This window comes from Gymnoscopelus braueri (assembly GCF_963280865.1).
Source record: "Gymnoscopelus braueri genome assembly, chromosome: 3".
Taxonomy (NCBI): domain Eukaryota; kingdom Metazoa; phylum Chordata; class Actinopteri; order Myctophiformes; family Myctophidae; genus Gymnoscopelus; species Gymnoscopelus braueri.
In genome coordinates, this window is record NC_137612.1 from 7,695,713 (window position 1) to 7,718,989 (window position 23,277).

Below are 23,277 nucleotides of genomic sequence, written 5' to 3' on the forward strand. Positions count from 1 at the left end.
AAAGTGTGGTCCGGGGACCCCCAGTGGTCCCCCCCTGTCTTCCTATTGGCTGGGCTTTAACACATTCCCTGCCAGAGGTTTTTCTAGAACATGCTTCCCCACTGCCAGGCTTTTTGACCATTCTGACTCATCTTTGAGGACCCACAGAATATTTTGTGCTATGACTATGAACACATGGAATATCTCGACTAGATTAGAATCTCTTCTTTCATCTGGAAAAGAAAGTGAGTTGATAGCATGTTCCGTTTTTTAGCTAGAGGTTTTCACCCAAAACAGCCCTTTTTCTTTAGAAGCTGAGAAATGGGCATTTTAGTGAATGACACACATTTAGAGGCATAAAATGATTTCAAAAGTGTTTCACATTTATTTTGCGCCTTCATTGACATCAGTCATGTAAACAATACTTGTTTATAAAAAAAAATTAACTGCTTTTGATTGTACATTTATTGCTCTGTTTCACTCCAAAGTGAAACATTGACTGACTGAAGTGACTATTTCAGCTCAATTCAAACAAACAAAATCAACTCAAGTTATATACATCAAATAATAAATAATAATAATGATTCAAAGTGCAACATCAATACATTAGTCATCGAGAGCTTCATGAGAACACGTATTTTCCAGGCCTATATTCTATACTGCAGTGGTTTTCAAACCTTTTGTGCCCAAACCACACCAATGGGCAAGTCAAAATCTCAAGCCACACCTGTATTCATAGCAACAAATAGCAGATCTACAAGCTTTTACTGAGCTTGTAGATCAGCTTTTTTTCCTTTTCTGCCATTTATGACAATTTGTGAAAATAAATAAATAAAAATAAGGGATGCCAGGGCGTGACCCCCCAAAATAATCATATTTGAACTGGGGACCCCCATTTTGTTTGACTTGGTTCCACATAAATATTGTGAAAATAGCAGATCTACAAGCCCAAGCCCTCTCTTCTTCTTCTTCCTCTCTTCCTCCCCTCTGTCTGTCTGTCTGTCTGTCTGTCTGTCTGTCTGTCTGTCTCTCTGTCTCTCTCTCACTCACAGTGAGATGTCTATCTTCAGAAACCTGATTCAATAATCCATGCAGTGGTTCTCAACCTTTTCAGGCTGTGACCCCCCCAAAATAATCATATTTGAAATGGGGACCCCCATTTTGTTTGACTGGTTCTACAGATAAATATTGTGAACATAGCACAATATTTATATAGTATATAGTATATTTACAGTGCCAATGTTGCAGGCTAGGACTTCAAGATCATTTGTCCCTACAAGTATAGGACTCCTGAACAAACAGGCACCATCTCAGTTCTGTGCATAAAAATGTAATGTGATGCCCTGGTAACCTTTTCTACTGTTTACTCTGTAAAGAGAGATGTGTAGCACTGTCAATGTATTGTGTGATCTGTCTATGTATTGTGTGTGTGTATTTATGTTATGTTTTGTGATTTTTTTGTATCCTGATGGCTGCTTGGTACAAAATGAATTTCGCAAGGACAATAAAGTATATCTATCTACAAGCTCACAACGAGGCGTTGAGGTCCCAACCCACAGATTGAAGACCCTCTGCTCTAGCGGTCACGTGAGACTGCACATTCCAAAGAACGCCAGGTTGTGAGAGAAATAAGCAACCAGGTCTATGAAAACAAGCCTAAAAAACTAAGTGATATGTACTATTTGTACCTCCTAACTAACTCAATTTACTAATAGTCCACACATCACATAGCAATTCAAGTCTAGTGGGGAAATAGCCGATCCACAAGCCCAGAGGTTGTGAGCTTGTAGATCCCCACACCGCAAACAATACACTGTATCCCACAATACACAGTGTCCGCCTGTGCTTTACACAGCCATAACTCCAGTTCCCAGCATGCTACAGGTCTCAAACTTGGTGGGTGGTCCCACAGACTTCTAATTTCATAAAAAACTGTCCACTTCTGTTTTTTCACTTCCAACTTCAGGTTTGTCTGATTGCGTTGAAACTTCAACCACACACTCTCTGAGGGGTGTGGAGTCCAATGGTGCAACCAAGAAGTGGATATGTTCACTTCCGGTTTTACCAGGAAGTGGTCGTAGAGACCTGAAACTCTGCCTACCCCTCGTTTATGGGTACGAGGAATCCATTGATAAAGAAGTCAATCCCACCACCGGAAGGGGGTCAAATTGCAATTTTCCCCCACTATAATCATGTACTTGACCCTACCTCCCAAACACAAGTTCGCAATGACTTAACGAGCAGCAGGAACATTTAAAATGTCTAAGAAATGTTGTTTCTAGTTATTATTATTGTTATTACATTCTAGAGATAAATTAAACCTATGACTCCCTAGAGAGACATTGTATTACAAAGCTGTATTTACTAATACAAAAGAGGTGCATTTACTGTAAATATATGCATGAGATTTATAAAGAACCTTGCTTCATTAAATATACTTTTAGTGTCTAATTTGTTTTCTGTGTGTTGTCACTGCTATATCCTACTGACTCACCTGCCAGTGAGGAGCCCACACCGGGAGGACGTTGAACCTTTGTCCTACTTCTCCCATTCAACACTCCCTGCTGATAAGCTCTGCCCCCAGCCCGTAGGGGTACGTGCAGTGACAAATGTCACCCTCCCCACCTGGCTTCCCTCCCCCAAACACGGGTCAATTGTGTTCGTACAGACGCTCCACAAAGCCTAATGCACCATGGTGGATTCAAACCCACGACCTCGGCGTCGGTGGGCAGGCACATTACCACTGCGCCACCTGAGCGTAGACATTTAGTATCGTCAAGTATCTTTTTAGTATTTCCAAGAGGCCGGGCCGAATATCTTCTTTTTGGGGATTCAGAATACAATCACCCTTCAGAAAGAAAAAACTCATGCAGGTGGTGTTCATGTCTTGCAGTCGGATGGTTGCTGGGTAGAAACTTTATGTAGGCCTAAACATTTTGAATTTTACCAATAAAATAACCATTTCTCTTGTGAGGACCAGGACAATTGTCCTCGCAATGTTTATTTCTAACATTCTACCATACTTATGGGGGTATTTCACAAATATGTCAGTAAAAGCGTGCACGCACACACACACACACACACACACACACACACACACGCACGCACGCACCCACGCACGCACGCACCCACGCACACACATACACTACAACAACACACAACGTCCTCTCAAGGCGTGGATCAAAGCAGCGGCGACATCAATTAGCCTCCGTTTAGCACAGACGCTACAGTGGCAAACAGCCAGTGCTAAGGAAGTTAGCACTGTCCTGCTAATCCTCCCTATTCAACCCTATTGGGGGATAACGCTTTCCTGCTAATCCTCTCAATGCTATGGGGGGATGCTATGTGCGTGCTAGCAGCCGGCTAATCATAACAATTCAATCCTATGGGGGGATGCTAAGCGTGTGCTAGCGGCCAGCTAATCATCCCCATTCAATCCTATGGGTGGATGCTAAGGTGTGCTAGCGGCCGGCTAACTCCACATGGATAATCAGTCAGGCTGCATTACAGTAATCTGAACAACCAGACTATTGTGAACGACACAGCGTATGTGTGCGTGTGCGTGTGCGTGTAAGTGTGCGTGCGTGTGTGTGTGTGTGTGAATGTCATCCTTTCTCCTCTTCCACACTGATCTCAGTTGCTCAGAATTTAAGGACAAGAGAACAAGAAAGAGAGAGAGAGAGAGAGAGAGAGAGAGAGAGAGAGAGAGAGAGAGAGAGAGAGAGAGAGAGAGAGAGAGAGAGAGAGGGGCAAGCTGAACAGAAAAATTAATATGGATGCTTTCCTTTCTCAGAAAAAGACAGGGGGCACCTTATGCCTTGTTATGCCTAAACTTATTAGCCATATTTAGTTTTTAGCCATATTTAGTTTTTTTTGTGTTTTTATTTTGAAAAACACTTTAAAACAGTAATCTACAAGCTCACAACGATAATAATATCAATACCCTATAGAAATAGTATTTTACAAGTACAAGTTCGGTATTCAAAATTTACTTGAGTAAAAGTAGAAAAGTTTTGGCATCAAAATATACTTAAAATACTAAAAGTAAAAATACTCATGCAGAAGGTCCCATTTCACAAGTTTGCAAATGTGTAAAATGTATCAAAATCCTTTGAAAACAGCCAATCTACAAGCTCACAACGTGTCGCTTTGCGACGTGTTGTGAGCTTGTAGATCTGCTTTTCAAATTGCCAAAGGTCTGTAATAATAATACAAATCTACAAAGTAACAAGAAACTAAAGTTTTCTAATGGTTCTAGTGGATTAAAAGTACGATATTTGACTTTGAGATGTAGTGGAGTAGAAGTGAAATTAGTAAATAAAAGTACCACAAATATTTACTGGTTTTATGTCATTTAGATTACTGCTCGTGGTATGGTCATAATAAATCTGTCAAATAAATTACAAGTAGCTCAAAACAAGGCTGCAAGGTTCTAGGTGTTGCAGTAATGAATGTCTTACTTGGCTTAGAATTAGGGAAAGACTTTCGGATAACTTAATTATGTATTTTCATACAGTTATTAACACTCTTTATAATAATATATATCGTTCAAATACTCATACAAATTCCACTAGAGGGGCGAGTGGTGGAGTGACAGCTTTACTATTACCTAGGTCAAATTCTATGAAGAGGGAAATTAAATGAATAGGCTTCGATGTGATGTTGGTGGCATCAAAGGAAATTGCATCTTTGTACTCGCAATGTTTTTTATAGATTAAATTATCGTTTTATGGTTGGTGTACCTTAATTGGTTATATTCCCTTTGTTTCTTTCTTTCTTTTTAAAATTGTATTTCTTATGTGAGTAATACATTTTTGTTGCATTGGACCCTAGGAAGAATAGTTGCCATTCAGGCCGTAGCTAATGGGGATCCATTCCAAATAAATGAAAGAAGAGAAGAAAAGAAAAGAAAAGAAAAGAAAAGAAAAGAAAAGAAAAGAAAAGAAAAGAAAAGAAAAGAAAAGAAAAGAAAAGAAAAGAAAAGAGAAGAGAAGAGAAGAGAAGAGAAGAGAAGAGAAGAGAAGAGAAGAGAAGAGAAGAGAAGAGAAGAGAAGAGAAGAGAAGAGAAGAGAAGAGAAGAGAAGAGAAGAGAAGAGAAGAGAAGAGAAGAGAAGAGAGACAGACAGACAGACAGACAGTGATAAGCAACCAAGTAAACAGAGACCTTTAAGACGTAAGAGAGTGTGTGTGTGTGTGTGTGTGTGTGTGTGTGTGTGTGTGTGTGTGTGTGTGTGTGTGTGTGTGTGTGTGTGTGTGTGTGTGAGAGACTGTGTGTGTGTGTGAGAGAGACTGTGTGTGTGTGTGTGTGTGTGTGTGTGTGTGTGTGTGTGTGTGTGTGTGTGTGTGTGTGTGTGTGTGTGTGTGTGAGAGACTGTGTGTGTGTGTGTGTGTGTGTGTGTGCGTGTGTGTGGGGGGGGGGGGGGCTGAAATCGATACACAGTAAACAGATTAGAGACAAGGAGTTTAGTGTACCGTTAATACACTATCGATCCCCTCGCTTGTTTCAACACACTGCTCAAACACCCTGCAATAAACACTGCTAAATGACACACGCACGCGCGCACACACACACACACACACACACACACACACACACACACACACACACACACACACACACACACACACACACACACACACACACACACACACACACACACACACACACACACACACACACACACACACACACACACACACACACACACACACACCAAACCACTGTTCATTGTAAAAAATTGTAGTGATGTTAATATAAAATAATATGAAAACATAAAAGACTACTATCAAATGAATGGAAATAACGGTACCATACCATGGTGTGATTGTAATGGGATACAAAAGAAAAGTACTACGAATCTTCACTTAAGCCCTGGTCTTCTCTGCAGCCCAATACTATGCCCCATTCAGGAGCAGAAGCCTACATGCCAAAAAGGTTGATGCTGCCATTAAAGGAGAAGAGATTACTTTATTTCTATAGTTCACCTACCCGGTGGTGTCAAACATTCCTTAAGAATGTTAGACATATTGATTATCTTGGTAGTAACCTTGGTGGTTTTAAAGGATATCAGACCCATTGATTATCTTGGTAGTAAACTTGGTGGTTCTAAAGGATATCAGACCTATTGATTATCTTGGTAGTAACCTTGGTGGTTTTCCACAGTAGGCCAACCTGTAGAAAGCCTGCTTTCTATTTACTGTTGTGTTCAGAGCTTATCTGCTCTACATACTGTGTGTGTTGTTTCTCCTGTGTGATAGTGCCCCCTAGTGGGCTGCATTCATTCCTGCACGGATAATCATCCATACCTCAATGCTTGAGTGAAACACTTCACTGCTTCTGTTCTCTGGACTATTTATAGGAGTCAGGGGTCTGCTCATATATTGGTAGACATTTTCTTTTGACATGATATATATCTGTTATTTAAGCATCTTTTTTTAGGCCACGCTGAAAGTCTACCACAGTTTACATGGTATTATATGGTCCTCAATGTTCAGGTGTCACTGCAGTAAGTTCTATGGACTGAAAAGATTGTGCTGATTGAAAAAGAAAACAAGTTTAAAGCCGTCTTTGAGGAGGAAATGTAAAATAGACAAACAGCCTCGATGCAAAAATAATGTATTTCAAAGGCTACTGCTGCTACTGTTGTGACTTATGTCTTCACCAGAGGATTTATTTTTTGACAAAACCCTCATGAATACAACAAGCCAAACTGTTGGTAGTGAAAACATATGTGTTTGCATCAGGCTGGTCAAGTGTTACTATTTGACTTTTCTTCTAGGTCAAACGGTGTGCTGAGACACACTGGTATGTGCCCTGAGACAAGTCCAGGTGTGACTTTGGAGTATTATTGTTATTATTGCAATATACAAAAAGTAGTAAGTTATCTTAAATAATTAATTTAATATGAGTTCATTTCCCAATACAGAGGTAAATTAATGCTATACCCTAGAACAGTGGTTCTAATTAATTTTAATTTCAAGGACCCCCAAATGGATATGCATCACACTACGGACCCCTTCCTTTGATACAATTGGCTGTCTCTGGGATCCAAAATCTACACTTTAAAATCCTCAGTGTTCATTTAACTCTGAGAGTGTACACGTGGACCTTAAAGACCACCTTCAAGGAACCCTGAAGGTCCCTTGAACACTGTACTATACAGTATATTAGGGCTATAGCTCTTTATGTGTTTCTGGTAATATTAGTGTCCACTAATTTGTATGTCCGTGGCAAAAGTAGAATTTTGACAAAAATGTCCACCACAATCCAACATGGTGATGATCCCTGGGTCCATTTGGTTCCATGTTTACACTCTCAGAGTTACAGACCTGTAAGGGTCCACTGGGACCCCAGATGGTCCCCGGACCTGACATTGAGAACCAGTGCCCTAAAATAATATTGAATCACTTTCAATTATAGGTGAACCTTTTAAATCTAACTCAATGAAATTATGGGTATTTATTTGTATTGTGTTATTTATTTTCCCACAAATGTTCTACGTAGCAGATCTACGTGAGCTTGTAGATCTGATATTTTCGTTTTCAACATTGATGATAGTGCTGTCAAACAAGTCTATGAAGCGATCTATGAAATCAGTGAAAAAGTTTGTAGTGGGGGTCCCCTGCTTCATCTCGCTCTCTGCTAAGGGGTCCTTAGCCTGAAAAACGCTGAAGACCCCTGGTGTGGATCAACTCAGTTGATGCTGGATTCAGTGAGAGGAGGGTTCCTTGTGTGTAGCTGAACTGTATGGAGGACTGCATACTCTCAGAGTGTTTGTTTTTATTTGACTGTACAGCAAATTAATATACATCAAATCAAATGTAACTGATGGAGTATTATAGGATACAGCATTTTGAGCATTTGAAGATCTGACAAGGAATGGTATGATTTTTTTATTGTGAACTATGGTTCAGTAAGTGGGTTTTATCCTTTCAACAGTATGATACAGCATTCACAAATGTGAAGAACTCACCCAATAGCAACATTATTGTAGCGTTTGTTGATTTGTGTCAAATATAAAGTGTTTTATTATTCATTTATGTATTATTATTATAGCGTTGTGTCAACTCCACTGAGCAAGACTTCACAGCATGTTACTGTTCTATTGTTGTGTTATTGTGCTATTTAGTTATTATGGAGAACGTGTTGGGGGGGATTCAGTTATGTTGTTTTATGTCATGTCCTTTATTTTCATCCTTTGATATATGGTTCAATGTGGTTGAAACCATATGGAGCTAGGGGTTTGAGGGTTCTTTTAATACATCGTAGATTTTCCAATAAAATTCAAAAATAGCATATATGCAAGCTCACAATGCAACCAGTTGAGTTTATAGAGGTGTTCTAAAATAGGACACAGTGATTCATCTCAACAAGTGATAGGCTGATTTATGGTTCATCGTATGACTAAAATAGCAGATCTAGAAGCTCACAATGCGTTGCATCCATGACAGGGGCTTGAATGTCCAAGACAGAAGTGTGGGTCTAGAATGGTCCTGAAAACAGTAGCTTGTGCTTCAAGCTACTGGTTCATCAATAGGTCCGTACACGGACAAATGTGTCGGTGGCAAGAACACGTCAAGGTCAAGTGTATTAATGAATCCCAAACTAGGCAAATTATGCTAGAGCAGTCTTATCCATGTCCGTGGCAAATTCTAGTTTTTGTTTTTACATTTTACTATTATGTTCTTATTTTATCATAAGACCCAATTAATGAATGTCAATCTCCTGGTTTTCTTCAGAATATGTATGACACTGATTTACTAATTTGATATAAGTTTATTTGTATTGTACATTTCGAAAGGCAATTCAGTTTGCTTTACACAACACATTAATAGCATTAGGAAGCACATTATAAAAGGAGAATTAAAACTAGTTAGACTTGAGAATAGAAAATAAGAAAAAAATAAAATAAAAGGAAAAGGCAAATAGAAAAGTATTGAGCTTAGATTTCAAAGAATGTGATACAGATGAGACAGAAGTTTATTTTTATTTTACAAATACATTTCATTATACTTTTTTTATTTAAAGGCTAGCTGCTGGAAGCTACTGAGATGAAGGAAGATAGTAGTATTCTGGTGCATATTTGAGACGAAGACTGTGTCCATAGTGACGTGATCCCACAAGTCCTGTTACAGACAGTAGACCAGGTTCTGGAGCACAACAGTTACTGGGACATTGACCAATTAGGTTGATTTTAATATAGGATGATCATGAATCCTCATGTGTGTTTTCAGACTTTTATTCCAATGAAAGCTTTTGCTACAAACTGTACAAGTAAAGGGATTTTCACCTGTATGAATCCTCATGTGTGCTTTCAGAGTTTCACTTTGGCTAAAGTTTCGACTACAAACTGTGCAAGCAAAGGGCTTTTCACCTGTATGAATCCTGATGTGTTCTTTCAGAGCATCAGCTCGGCTAAAGCTGTGACTACAAGCTGTGCAAGCAAAGGGCTTTTCACCTGTATGAATCCTCATATGTGCTTTCAGATGATCAGTTTTGTTAAAGCTTTGACTACAAACTGTGCAAGCAAAGGGCCTTTCACCTGTATGAATTAGCATGTGTTTTTTCAAACTTTGAGAATGGCTAAAGCTTTTGCTACAAACTGAACAAACACATGGCTTTTCCCCTGTATGAATCCTCATGTGAATTTTCAGATATTGAGTATGGCAAAAGCTTTTGCTACAAACTGAACAAACACACAGCTTTCCCCCAGTATGAGTCCGCATGTGCCTTTTCAGATGTTGAGATCGGGTAAAGCTTTTGTTACAAACTGAACAAACAAATGGTCTTTCCCCTGTATGAATCCTCAGGTGTTTGTTCAGATCAGCCTGGCGACGACAGACTGTGCCACAGATTTTACAACAAAAGCTTTTCATTCCTGTTTGACTCATGGATGGTATTTGTTTTGATGACTTCAAGGTTGGGGACAGCTTGTTGCTCAATGACAATATTTGTCCTTCCACATGTTGTGTCTTGTGTGATTTCAGTGTGTTTAAAGCTGACTGCTGTTCACTGTCTTCAGTATCAGATTCAGAACAGTTTGAAGGCCGCCAGTCATCAATGTCCTCAGTAATGTCAGATTCAGAACAGTTTGAAGGCCGCCAGTCATCACTGTCCTCAGTATTGTCAGATTCAGAACAGTGTGAAGAGAGGAGCTGGACATCAATAGTTGGTTGTGATGTTCCACAGTCCTCTACATCAGCTTGTGTTTTCATGTGTGCAGTTGAGGTGCTGGCTAGAGGCTCTGTCTCTCGGTTTTCATCATCATCTTCACTTTTCACTACTAGTAATGTCAACGATGACCCTACACCCTCCTCTGGTCTTTGAAGTAACTCCTCCTGCTGTTCCTCTTTAATCTGTGGAGCAAAGGGCTTTTCACCAGTATGAATCATCATGTGTGCTTTCAGATGTGCAGCTCTTCTAAATCTTTTGTTACAAACTGTGCAAGCAAAGGGTCTTTCACCTGTATGAATTATCATGTGTTTTTTCAGATCTCCAGCTTCTCCAAAGCTTTTATTACAAACTGTACAAGCAAAGGGCTTTTCGTCCATATGAATCTTCATGTGTCTCTTCATTATTCCACTACTTTTAAAGCTTTTGCTACATGCTGTGCAAGCAAAGGGCCTTTCACCTGCATGAATCCTCATGTGTTCTTTCAGAGTGTCAGCTCGGTTAAAGCTTTGACTACAAACTGTGCAAGCAAAGGGCTTTTCACCTGTATGAATCATCATATGTCCTTTCAGATGTCCAGCTCTTCTAAAGCTTTTGTTACAAACTGTGCATGCAAAGGGCCTTTCACCTGTATGAATTAGCATGTGTTTTTTCAAACTTTGAGAATGGCTAAAGCTTCTGTTACAAACTGTGCAAGGAAGGGGCCTTTCACCTGTATGAATTATCATGTGTTTTTTCAGATCTCCAGCATGTCTAAAGCTTTTGTTACAAACTGTACAAGCAAAGGGCTTTTCGCCCATATGAATCCTCATGTGTGCTTTCAGAGTGTCAGCTCGGTTAAAGCTTTGACTACAAACTGTGCAAGCAAAGGGCTTTTCACCTGTATGAATCATCATGTGTCCTTTCAGATGTCCAGCTCTTCTAAAACTTTTGTTACAAACTGTGCATGCAAAGGGCCTCTCACCTGTATGAATTATCATGTGTTTTTTCAGATCTCCAGCTTCTCCAAAGATTTTGTTACAAACTGTACAAGCAAAGGGCTTTTCGCTGATATGAATCTTCATGTGTCTCTTCATTACTCCACTACTGGTAAATCTTTTGCTACATACTGTGCAAGCAAAGGGCTTTTCACCTGTATGAATCCTCATGTGTTCTTTCAGAGTTTCAGCTCGGCTAAAGCTTTGACTACAAACTGTACAAGCTAAGGGCTTTTCACCTGTATGTATCCTCATGTGTTCTTTCAGAGTTTCAGCTCGGCTAAAGTTTTGACTACAAACTGTGCAATCAAAGGGCCTTTCACCTGTATGAATTAGCATGTGTTTTTTCAAACTTTGAGAATGGCTAAAGCTTTTGCTACAAACTGAACAAACATATGGCTTCTCCCCTGTATGAATCCTCATGTGTATTTTCAGATATTGAGAATCGCGTACGTTTTTGCTACAAACTGGACAAACACAAGGCTTTTCCCCTCTATGAGTCCGCATGTGTCTTTTCAGATGTTGAGATTGGTTAAAGCTTTTGCTACAAACTGGACAAACAAATGGTCTTTCCCCTGTATGAATCCTCAGGTGTTTGTTCAGATCAGCCTGGCGACGACAGACTGTGCCACAGACTTTACAACAAAAGCTTTTCCTTCCTGTTTGACTTATGGATGGTGTTTGTTTTGATGACTTCAGGGTTTGGCATAACTTGTTGCTCAATGACAATCGTTGCTCATCACTGTCTTCAGTATCCGATTCAGAACAGTTTGAAGGCCGCCAGTCATCAATGTCCTCAGTAATGTCAGATTCAGAACAGTTTGAAGGCCGCCATTCATCACTGTCCTCAGTAATGTCAGATTCAGAACAGTGTGAAGAGAGGAGCTGGACATCAATAGTTGGTTGTGATGCTCCACAGTCCTCTACATCAGCTTGTGTTTTCATGTGTTCAGTTGAGGTGCTGGCTAGAGGCTCTGTCTTTCTGTTTTCATCATCAACATCTTCACTTTTCACTGCTAGTAATGTCAACGATGACCCTGCAGCCTCCTCTGGTCTTTGAAGTAACTCCTCCTGCTGTTCCTCTTTAATCTGTGGAGGTTCTAGTTTCACTTGGACCAGACTGGGACTCCTCTCCTGCTGTTCCTCTTTAATCTGTGGAGGTTCTAGTTTCACCTGGACCAGACTGGGACTCCTCTCCTGCTGTTCCTCTTTAATCTGTGGAGGTTCTAGTTTCACCTGGACCAGACTGGGACCCCTCTCCTGCTGTTCAGGGGAATCCTCCTCTTTACTCACAGGAAGGAGTGAGAGATCTAGAACGAGGAGAGAGGTTATGTCAGCAGAGTCAACAACTCATTGTATTTTCTGATTGTATCAGATTTATTCTTCTACTGATTGCATCGTTTGTAATTGAGTAATTAATTATTATTGTATTGTCTTTTTGTCAGGCAACACTGGAAAATACATGTGGATCAGTCTTCTACAGTTCTTCTTATGGTGCTTCCCTGTCATCTATGGTGCTTCTCTGTCTTCTATGGTGCTTCCTATGGTGCCTCCTTGTCTTCTATGGTGCTTCCCTGTCATCTATTGTGCCTCCCTGTCTTCTATGGTGCTTCCTATTGTGCTTCTCTGTCTTCTATGGTGCTTCCCTGTCATCTATGTTTCCAAACCTTTCCCCTGGAAGGGCACACCTAGATATACTGTGTATATATAGATATATACACACACACAGTGGCCCTCCTTTATCAATGGAGCGTAAAAAACTGCATATTTCTTTCCATAAATTCGGCCGTAGGGCAACACACACACACACACACACACACACACACACACACACACACACACACACACACACACACACACACACACACACACACACACACACACACACACACACACACACACACACACACACACACACACACACACACACACACACACACACACACACACACACACACACACGATGTACAAAGGACATAAACACTGCCAGTGCAGTCAGATAAAGGGAAAACAGCCAGTTACAAGGTGCATGTAAAGCAGAGCATTGTTACATACAAAACAAAAGATGGCATACTTGTCGAACATCGCGGACAACAATCATGGGTAAAGGAAACAACTCCAAATTGAGCGGCTTCCTATAATAGCTGATATTGAGCAGTACCTTGCTAATTGTTTAGCCCTCCTTTTGGAGAGGCCGGCCGTTTGCAGGCCCCTCACAACCAACTTGTGCACATGTCCTAGACTACCAAAGATAACAAGAAACAGACAATTGGACTCGAGTCATAGTGACTCGACTCGAGTCTGACTCAAGTCGCATATTTGACGACTTGCGACTCGACTAAGACTTTGAATGTAAAGACTTGCGACTCGACTCGGACTTGGAAGGTAAAAGACCAACGAGACTTGAGACTCGACTCCGACTTGCTAGCCAATGACTCCAGACTCGACTCGAGAAAGATGACTCGGATGACTCGTTTTGTTCCCTGTGAATGATCTGTGTGTGAAATGCGCTCTCTTTATACAAACCCATGCTCACTCTACCGCAAATGCGCTCTCTCTCTTTATACAAACCCATGCTCACTCTACCGCAAATGCGCTCTCTCTCTTTATACAAACACATGCTCACTCTACCGCAAATGCGCTCTCTCTCTTTATACAAACCCATGCTCACTCTACCGCAAATGCGCTCTCTCTCTTTATAAAAACCCATGCTCACTCTACCGCAAACGCCACCGCCAGCGGGGTCATTTTGATTCTACGACGGCTGCCGTCCAGTTATCATCAGTGCCAGTGTTGTGAGGAAAAACAAGCAACCAGGTCTAGGAAAACCAGCCCAAAAGAAGCGAGTCAAGCGACTATGGGCCACATGAGCACTCTAACATATACATCAGCTATTTGAAAATAGCAGATCTACAAGCTCACAACGCATCGCGATGCAACTATAGTCGTTCGTGTTTTGTTTATGACCCCAGCCAGCCACCACCCCAACAACAACAGTAGCACCAGCCAGCGAGATATACGTACTTGTAAACATGAAAGTCACTCACCACTGTCGAATTTACTTTATCCATGGTAACAGCAATAAAGTCTCTGCGTAATCCATCACTTTCTCACGTCGCCACTTTTCCATTCGTCCGCAGGTTTAATAACTTTAACTTCACCAAATCACTCCCACCAAACTTACTTGAATTCCTTCCTTATTTTTTTTCCACCATAAGTTTCTCTCTGCTATATATATATATACATACATATATATATATATATATATATATATATATATATATATATATATATATATATATATATATATATATATATATATATAAGCTTAAAGAGATGCCTTTATTCCACTGTGTTGTAGTTTTTTTTAATTTTTTACCAAGGACCCCTTTACAAAAACAAAATAAAAACAAGTGTAGTGTTGCCAGATCTGCTTATTATGCCAGATCTACTTATCATCATTTCCCCGCAAGATTTTATTTGAAAATAGCAGATCTACAAGCTCACAACGCGTCGCGAGCTTGTAGATCTACTATTTTCAAATAGCTGATGTATATGTTAAAGTGCTCATGTGGCCCATATAGTTGCTTCTTTTGGGGTGATTTTGGGCTGGTTTTCATAGACCTGGTTGCTTGTTTCTCTCAGAGAATCTGGCAACACTGCATGTGTCCTGTAGTACTAGATGGCTAAACTGTGCCTGATGGAAAATAACGTAATATTAAAATACTACAAAACAAACACAGACACGTCAAGATTATAGGCCTAATAGGCCTATAGATAAATGCCATTAATGTATTTCCTTTCCTGCATCATTTCACCCACAGTTTATCCAATATTCATTAATAATTAATATAATTATAGGCCATTTGTCTTTGATTGACCCAACTGCACCCAAACTGCAAAATGTACTGTCAGTAAATTATAATTAATGGGGTGTGTGTGTGTGTGTGTGTGTGTGTGTGTGTGTGTGTGTGTGTGTGTGTGTGTGTGTGTGTGTGTGTGTGTGTGTGTGTGTGTGTGTGTATGCAGTTTTATGTCTGCTACACAGAAATGTCACACACCAACTACTCAGAAAGGCAGTGCCAGTTTGAGCCTGCCAAATGTTAAAAAATAAACAATTTTGTATCAAACATGCCATTTCTTTAGTGTAATTTAGCCTTTCCCTAGTTCTAACTAAATGATCAGACATGTAATGTTGTAATGGATAAATGAACAGCTTTATGCTGGTTTAATTCTTGACTTTAAGATACAGTTTCTCTCTTCAAGATATAAACCCGAGTGCTTTGTGGGTGGGCTGGGGAACAATAGTAGTGAGGGACTTGACACAACCTTGTGACTCGACTTGACAACCTTGTGACTCGACTTGACTTACCCACAACAGAAAGACTTGGGACTCGACTTGGACTTGGGACCAAATGACTTGGGACTCGACTTGTACTCGGACGGGAGGGTTGGATTGACTTGGGACTCGACTTGGACTTGGGACCAAATGACTTGGGACTCGACTTGGGACTCGGACCTGAGGGTTGGATTGACTTGGGACTCATCTTGGACTTGGGACCAAATGACTTGGGACTCGACTTGGACTTGGGACCAAACGACTTTGGACTCGACTTGGACTTGGGACCAAATGACTTGGGACTCGACTTGGACTCGGACCGGAGGGTTGGATTGACTTGGGACTCGACTTGGAACCAAATGACTTGGGACTCGACTTGGGACTCGGACCTGAGGGTTGGATTGACTTGGGACTCGTCTTGGACTTGGGACCAAATGACTTGGGACTCGACTTGGACTTGGGACCAAATGACTTGGGACTCGACTTGGGACTCGGACCTTAGGGTTGTATTGACTTGGGACTCGACTTGGACTTGGGACCAAATGACTTGGGACTCGACTTGGACTTGGGACCAAACGACTTGGGACTCGACTTGGACTCGGACCGGAGCGACTTGAACAATTGTCTGACAAGAAATGACAAAGTCATAATATACCAGCTTGCGGCAGGCTTTTTTTTGCCCCAATCTGCAGCACAAAATGTAAAAGTGGTCTTTAAAATGAAATCTCAGCCATTCCAATGCAACCAAAATAACTCCACAGAGAGGTTCATCGGTTGGCTACCAATATAAAGAAAGTGTGTGTCTGTGTCTGTGTCTGTGTCTGTGTGTGTGTGTGTGTGTGTGTGTGTGTCAATGTACTTGAGTAAAAGTACAAAAGTATTGATATCAAAATGTACGTAAAGTTCCAAAAGCGAAAGTACTAAAATGTTTGAAAATAGTAGATCTACAAGTAGGTATCATACTTGTAGGTATAAAATAGGGCTAAAGTGGTAAATGTATGTTTTATAATGTAATGTATATCTGCAAAGTAACAAGTAAATCAAATAATTGTAGTGGAGTAAAAGTACATTTACCTCTGAGATGTAGTTGAGTAGAAGTAAAAGTACAGTGCTTCACTTAGATCATTTGTATCAACAACACAAATAGTTAGCCTAGCCTACTTATGCTTAGGCTATGAAAGTTAAGTGCAACCCTAATCCTAAGTGAAACCACCTTTCAGGGTGAAAATCGTTGAAAACGCGCAACTTCGCTTCTCCATCTAAACGTGCAATACAGGGGAATCCGTAAAAGTGTGATGTTATGTTTCACGTAGGCTGACTAGGCTCTCTTGCATGAGTGAAATAAGCAGTCAGTTCTATGAAAACAAGCCCAAAAGAAGCGACTAGGCTACATGAGCAGTAGCACAGACTAGTACATTGGCTATTTGAAACATGCTCGCAAAGTGTTGCATTCGCGACACTTTGTAAGCTTGTAGATCGGCTATTTTCAAAAAGATCTTGAAAATAAAAAGTTAAATAATATTTGGAATATATATTTATATATATATATATATATATATATATATATATATATATATATATATATATATACATAGATACATATATTCTGTCATTCATTATACGTATATTATAATGAATTGATTACTGCAACACATTAATGATACAGCACTATCTTCTACTACTCAATCAGAGAGCCGTCCCTTTTGCTCTTAGGAACAACTCACGGCCAAAGCACTGCTCCACTTCTCTCCCAACTTGCTACAAAAATCGCTCATGCAAAAGTATATAAACACTTCTATTTTATTTTCCACCTTCACATGTGTCTCCTTTTATAATAATCATAAAGTGTCATAAAGTGTTATCTATTTCTGCTCGCAATTCACTTCCAGATGATCCGTCTCAACAGCCAATCATCTGCGACACAGAGAGCACCCTTTCACGTTGCCATGACGTTGCCACGTCCGTGAAACGGGAGAGAAACAAGCGCTGACGTGCGCGAAACAAGCGCTGACGTGTTGCTCTATGCAAACGAGGCCAAAAGCGCGACCAAATAAGCCCACCATTGCTTATACAAATAACAACGTCCGTGAAACGGGCGAGAAACAAGCGCTGACGTGTTGCTCTATGCAAACGAGCCCAAAAGCGCCACTAAATAAGCCCACCATTGCTTATACAAATAAGCAAACCTGGCAACGCGGGGGACAGAGACATACACGGTAAGGGCTTAAGAGGGACAGACAGAGCGTTACACAGGGGGAGAGAGTGACACCACGCACGTCTCTGTGTGTGTGTGTGTGTGTGTGTGTGTGTGTGTGTGTGTGGGGTGGGGGTGGGGCGGGGGGGACAGCCATGCGCGCACACAGGGAGAGAGAGGGAGGGTGGGAGAGAGAATAGTGAGCCAAACAGCGACAGAGAATTTTCGCTGAGGACAGAGAGAGACAGAGAGACAGAGAGGGAGAGAGAGAGAGAGGAAGAGAGGGAGGGAGGGAAAGAGAGAGAGAGGGAACGAGGGAGGGAGAGAGAGGAAGACAGGGAGAGAGAGAGGGCCAGAGGGGAGAGAGAGAGAGAGACAAGGAGATGGAGAGAGAGGGAGGACGGCAGGACGCGCTGCGTTGTTAAAAAAATTTAAACTTTTTGGGGGGAAATTTTTATCCCACGATTTTTGAACCCCAAAATAAGCGAGCCCTCGCTTATTTTTGCGCGGACGTAATTTGTTTGTCATTGTGGTGAATGTTGTGTGTGCTGCTGATGTTTGTTGTGTGAAGCTTAATGTCAGAGTGTTTGTGTTGGAGCGCCTCAGTGCGGCTGCAGAGTTCATGTGCATGAACTAGGTACTAGAATTCTGCCTTCTAGTTATTACAACTTGTGCAACTATTATTTCAACTTAACCACAACAACAATATCATTATGTGCATGCAAATATGCACTGAAGGGCAGAGCAGATCACTCACTCCAGACCGTTCTTTGCGATCCGGGGCGACCGTGTTTAGGGGCGAGGCAGAACGGCGCTGATCGCTCACCCCAGACCGTTGCGATCAGGGGCGACCGTGTTTAGGGGCGAGAGATAGTGAAACGGCCGCAGAGTTGTGGCTCGTACAGATTTTCGGAGCCTCAACACGTATGCTCGTCTGTTAAGAGGTGTAAAGTAACTAAGTACATTTACTCCAGTACTGTACAATGATTGTGAGCTTGTAGATCGGCTGTTTTCAGAGTATTTCAGTATGCACGTGTGTGAGTACTCTGTGTCACGGTGATTGAAACAGACGGCATAGCCGTTTCAGTCATTCAGTCCAACTTGACTGTAGCCTGTAGTAGCCTTTTCATATGTTTCCTTTGCTCCTCATGTCAACAGTGTGTGGTTTGGTTGGTTGTTGGGGGGGGTTCTAGTTACTGCTCAGTGATCCAATCCTGTGTAGAGCCCGTCTACTTTATCCGGTCATTTTAACACACACAAAGGCCGTTTCCATATCCGGCCTAAAACGGATTTGCAACCTGTAACGTCAACTGCACAGTTGTGCACCACAGTGAACCAAGCCTCTCCGTCGAGTAAATATTAAATAAACACCGACAAACACTAAACAGCACGGAATACGTTGACACAAACACACTGGAACGATTTAGAAGCACTTTACAAGAAAACGAACACTTGATTTAACGTTAGTACATGTGTTTTGTTGGTGGACAGGTTATATTATTGGCTTTTGACAGCATTGCTTTCCCCTCACCTTCCCGGTACGGCGTTTTATCTTTTAACGGAACGCCGTACCGGCCCATTCCGACCCACTTTCACCCCTGAGTACCTGCCAGGCGAGCGCAGGTGATGGCCCCATGAAGACAAAGCCATACATTTGCATTTCCAAGTGGCAGCCCACGTATCAATTATAGTCGGGAGTGGTTTCGTTCTTTTTCATTCTAAATTTTATACGGCACAACCAGTCATCTCAGACAGCACATTAAAGTGCCACGGGGTCTATGGTGCTTCCCTGTATTCTATGGTGCTTCCCTGTATTCTATGGTGCTTCTCTGTCTTCTATGGTGCTTCTCTCTCCCGTTCCTGTAGCATGAGGTTGCATGATGTACAAGAACACCGCCTGGACATGACACTAGTATGTCATAGGGACCAACCCTCAATGCTGAGTGCCAAGCAGGGTAGCATTGGGTCCCATTTTCATAGTCTTTGGTATGACCAGGCTGGGGGCTGAACCCCGACAGGGCGGACACTATAACCACAAGGCCACTAAAACTATGGATCTGTTCCAGACAGATTGTAAGTTTGATCAGTAATGATATATTCAGCCAGATCCATTTCTGGTAATTTGTATATTTTACCACTTTGTGCTCAGTCATGCTGAGCACATGGACATTATCCACCAATTGACACAGTGAAGCAGAATTGCGTTAATGTTTAGCAGGATAAGATGGTGGTCAACACATTTTATGGCGACCTTGACCTCCCTGGATGTACTCTGCTCTTGAGAAAGTCTGGATGAAACTTTATGAGGCCTGAAAGGTGTGTGTGTGTTACTCACAGCCTGTCTCAGTGCAGTAGATGGGAGTCATGCAGGCAGCAGTCCTCCAGGGGGCAGCAGAGCTCAGGTCCTGACTCAGGGCTGCTGAGTCGTAGGAATTCATGCAGTGCTGAGGAAACATGTTGTGACTGGATAGATGGACATCACTGGTAGACATCTGCTTTATAAAACACACACACACACACACACACACACACACACACACACACACACACACACACACACACACACACACACACACACACACACACACACACACACACACACACACACACACACACACACACACACACACACACACACACGGTTACTTTCACAAAATCATGGCATATGTCTTCATGATACAATAAGCATTACTCAGTACTCTATGGGTATAGGTAACAGCGTCTCCGCCATATGTGGAGCCAATTATAGCAGAGACAGTACAGTACTTTGCCAGCCTTTTTTCCTCCTCTTTGGGCATCCTAAGTTGTTGAAACCCTCTAACAACCAGTCTGTGGGTATAATGTCCTAGAATGCAAAATATAAAAACACATAGTCTGCACCTATAGCCGAGCTCTGAGATGGCATGTAGGAGTGGTTTGTATTTAATGACCTTGGTCATAAAGGCTTCCTCTAGGCTGGGGTCAAAGGTGCAGGCTGTCTCTAATAGGGCATAGCAGTGGCGGCCATTTTCTGGTTCCACTTCAAAATACTCAATTCATTTTTCCCATTGACATTTCCAAAAATATTTGACCATAAAAAAAAAATCTGTGATTTGTTTTATTTTTATATTTAATTATATGATATACTATATTTAATAAATACCCTTTGTTTTGCCGTTTTCAAAAACGTTTTTTTCACAGAATCAAACGTTTTATGGTCATGATTCACCAGGACCCTGGATGGCTTGATTCTACGCTTAAATTAATTGATATAAATATTTTTGGAAATGTCAATGGGAAAAATGCATTGAGTATTTTGAAGTGGAACCAGAAAATGACCACCACTGCTATGCCCTATACAGACACTTCTCTGGACGCACGCACAGTAAAAAAAAAAAAGTGATGATTCCATTTAGACTATAGTTATATCATAATGAAAAGAAATGTAGTTGCACAATTGAATTGACTTTCAATCTGGTGTCCAGGCTGTGCTGGTCATGTCATTCTAGGTGAACCTTTCCAAAAGGAATGAGATCACATTGAATCCACTAACCTCTGTTTCACTGGGATGTCCAGCCACTTTCTCATCACTGTGATCCTCCAGGCCATGGGGGGTGCTAATATGTTCTCCTCCTCCTCCTCCTCCTCCTCCTCCTCCTCCTCCTCCTCCTCCTCCTCCTCCTCCTCCCCCTGTGAACGTCTCCAGGCCAGTCTCTCTGGTCTCCACAGCCCCCCAATGCATCCATGCAGCTCCTTCCATCTTGTCAACCAGCTGAGAATGTTACGCCCTGAAAAGAGGGAAAAGAGGAGACTTTCAATACGCTTGCTGCCTTTCTCTCTGGCAGCTTCATAGAGAATGTATTATTTTCAGAAATGTACACAGGTAGCCTACGATTACAATGTTTCATTTCAACAATGATGTCCACCCCCAGGGGGATCCCCAAATGATTTTGGGGGTCCAACATGCAGCATAAGTGTATACAGGGTATCTGCACATTGATTACTTTTGACCATTACTGCTTTAAAAAGTAATGAAAAAACTATACTAACTATACTTGAAAATAGCCGATCTACAAGCTGTCTTGAGAGATTGCACATGCTGTGAGTCAAACTACAAGCCTCAACTCTCCAAGTGCTTGTCAGGGTGGGGGGTCCCAGTTCAAATATGATTATTTTGGGGGGTCGCGACATGAAAAGGTTGAGAACCACTGTATTAAAAGTATGAATCTTAATGAATAAACATAAATAAACAAAAATAAATTGTTAATAAACAAAGTCACTGGTGACCATTTTGTCATTTCAATGTTATATTCAAAGTATCTATGCAACGTGTCATTTAAAACGTGTTGTGAGCTTGTAGATCTGCTCATTTAAAATGTGTTGTGAGCTTGTAGATCTGCTCATTTAAAATGTGTTGTGAGCTTGTAGATCTGCTCATTTAAAAACATGTTGTGAGCTTGTAAATCTACTCATATAAAAGGTGTTGTGATCTTGTAGATCTGCTCATTTAAAAAAAGTTGTGGGCTAGTAGATCTACTCATTTAAAACGTGTTGTGAGCTTGTAGATCCGGTCATTTAAAATGTGTTGTTACTTGTGAGCCTGTAGATCTGCTCATTTAAAAACGTGTTGTGAGCTTGTAGATCTGCTCATTTAAAATGTTATGAGGTTGTAGATCTGCTCATTTCAAAACAAATCTTGAAAAATGTGTATATTTACAGATGGGGCTCCGTGGACAAAGACATGTTAAATTGGGGGTACTTGACATGAACATGTTTGAAAACCACTGGTTTAAACAACATTATAAAACAAGCCCAAATAAACAACTACACTTCAAAAACAATTAAAGTCCAAAAAACAACCTTACCCGCTTACTCCAAATATTAATTAGGTGTCCGGAGTGTTTGTGTAATGTATTAGTCCATACTTTTCAATAAAGAAGTGTTTCAATCCCGTCTGTGGCCGAACGTCATCGTTTGCCCCTTTACTTCCTGTTTACATTGAGTGTAATCCCGTCTTTCACCAGATGCGCCCCGTCACTACCACCCATTGGAAACTACCGGAAGAATCGGCGACAGACGGGATTAAAACACATATTTATTGAAAAACATGGACTAGTACATTAAACAAACACAACGGACACCTAGTTAACATTTTGGGCAAGCGGGTAAGCACCTTCTATTTAGCATCTGTACATGTTTGGATAAAAACGGGCTTTACTGGTGACATTCCAGGGCAAACTGGGGGTTTGGAGCGAAGACTCTCGTTGATATTTAAAAAAATCGTCTTGTCTTGATCTAAGGCTAATTATCAACCAATGAAAAATAATAATAAACACAGCTTTGACTTACCGCTTAGTGCAGATAAATGATCACCAGGGTTACGAAACGTGAACAAAACCGCAGAAGTGTCTTGTTGTTAGCATTAGCATTAGCATTAGACCCGTGTGTTGCTCTGCTCCTTCTCTTCTTCTTCTTCTTCTTCTTCTTCTTCTTTTAGGTTTCCGGCAGGCTGTACACTAACGCGTGTAATGCTGCCCTCCACAGGCGAAGGGTTTTACCCTACACTTTATCATATAGTTCAGTTGAGTGGAGAAGGGACCGCACCTATGTTCCCCAGGTTCTATGTTTCCCAGGTTCT

At 41.2% G+C, this 23,277-nt stretch overlaps 1 protein-coding gene across 1 annotated transcript in view; it reads right to left on the reverse strand.

The window, feature by feature from the left end:
* The window catches only part of LOC308082992 (uncharacterized protein), a gene marked incomplete at both ends in the record, with an annotated part of 25,069 nt that extends 3,670 nt beyond the window's left edge, over nt 1–21,399 (reverse strand). The window contains 3 exons of the mRNA XM_080425070.1: nt 11,871–12,437; nt 19,996–20,104; nt 21,193–21,399. Coding sequence (XP_080281196.1) covers nt 11,871–12,437; nt 19,996–20,104; nt 21,193–21,399 — 883 coding nt within the window. The remainder of the gene's footprint in view (nt 1–11,870; nt 12,438–19,995; nt 20,105–21,192) is intronic.
* Between the last annotated feature and the right edge of the window lie 1,878 nt (nt 21,400–23,277).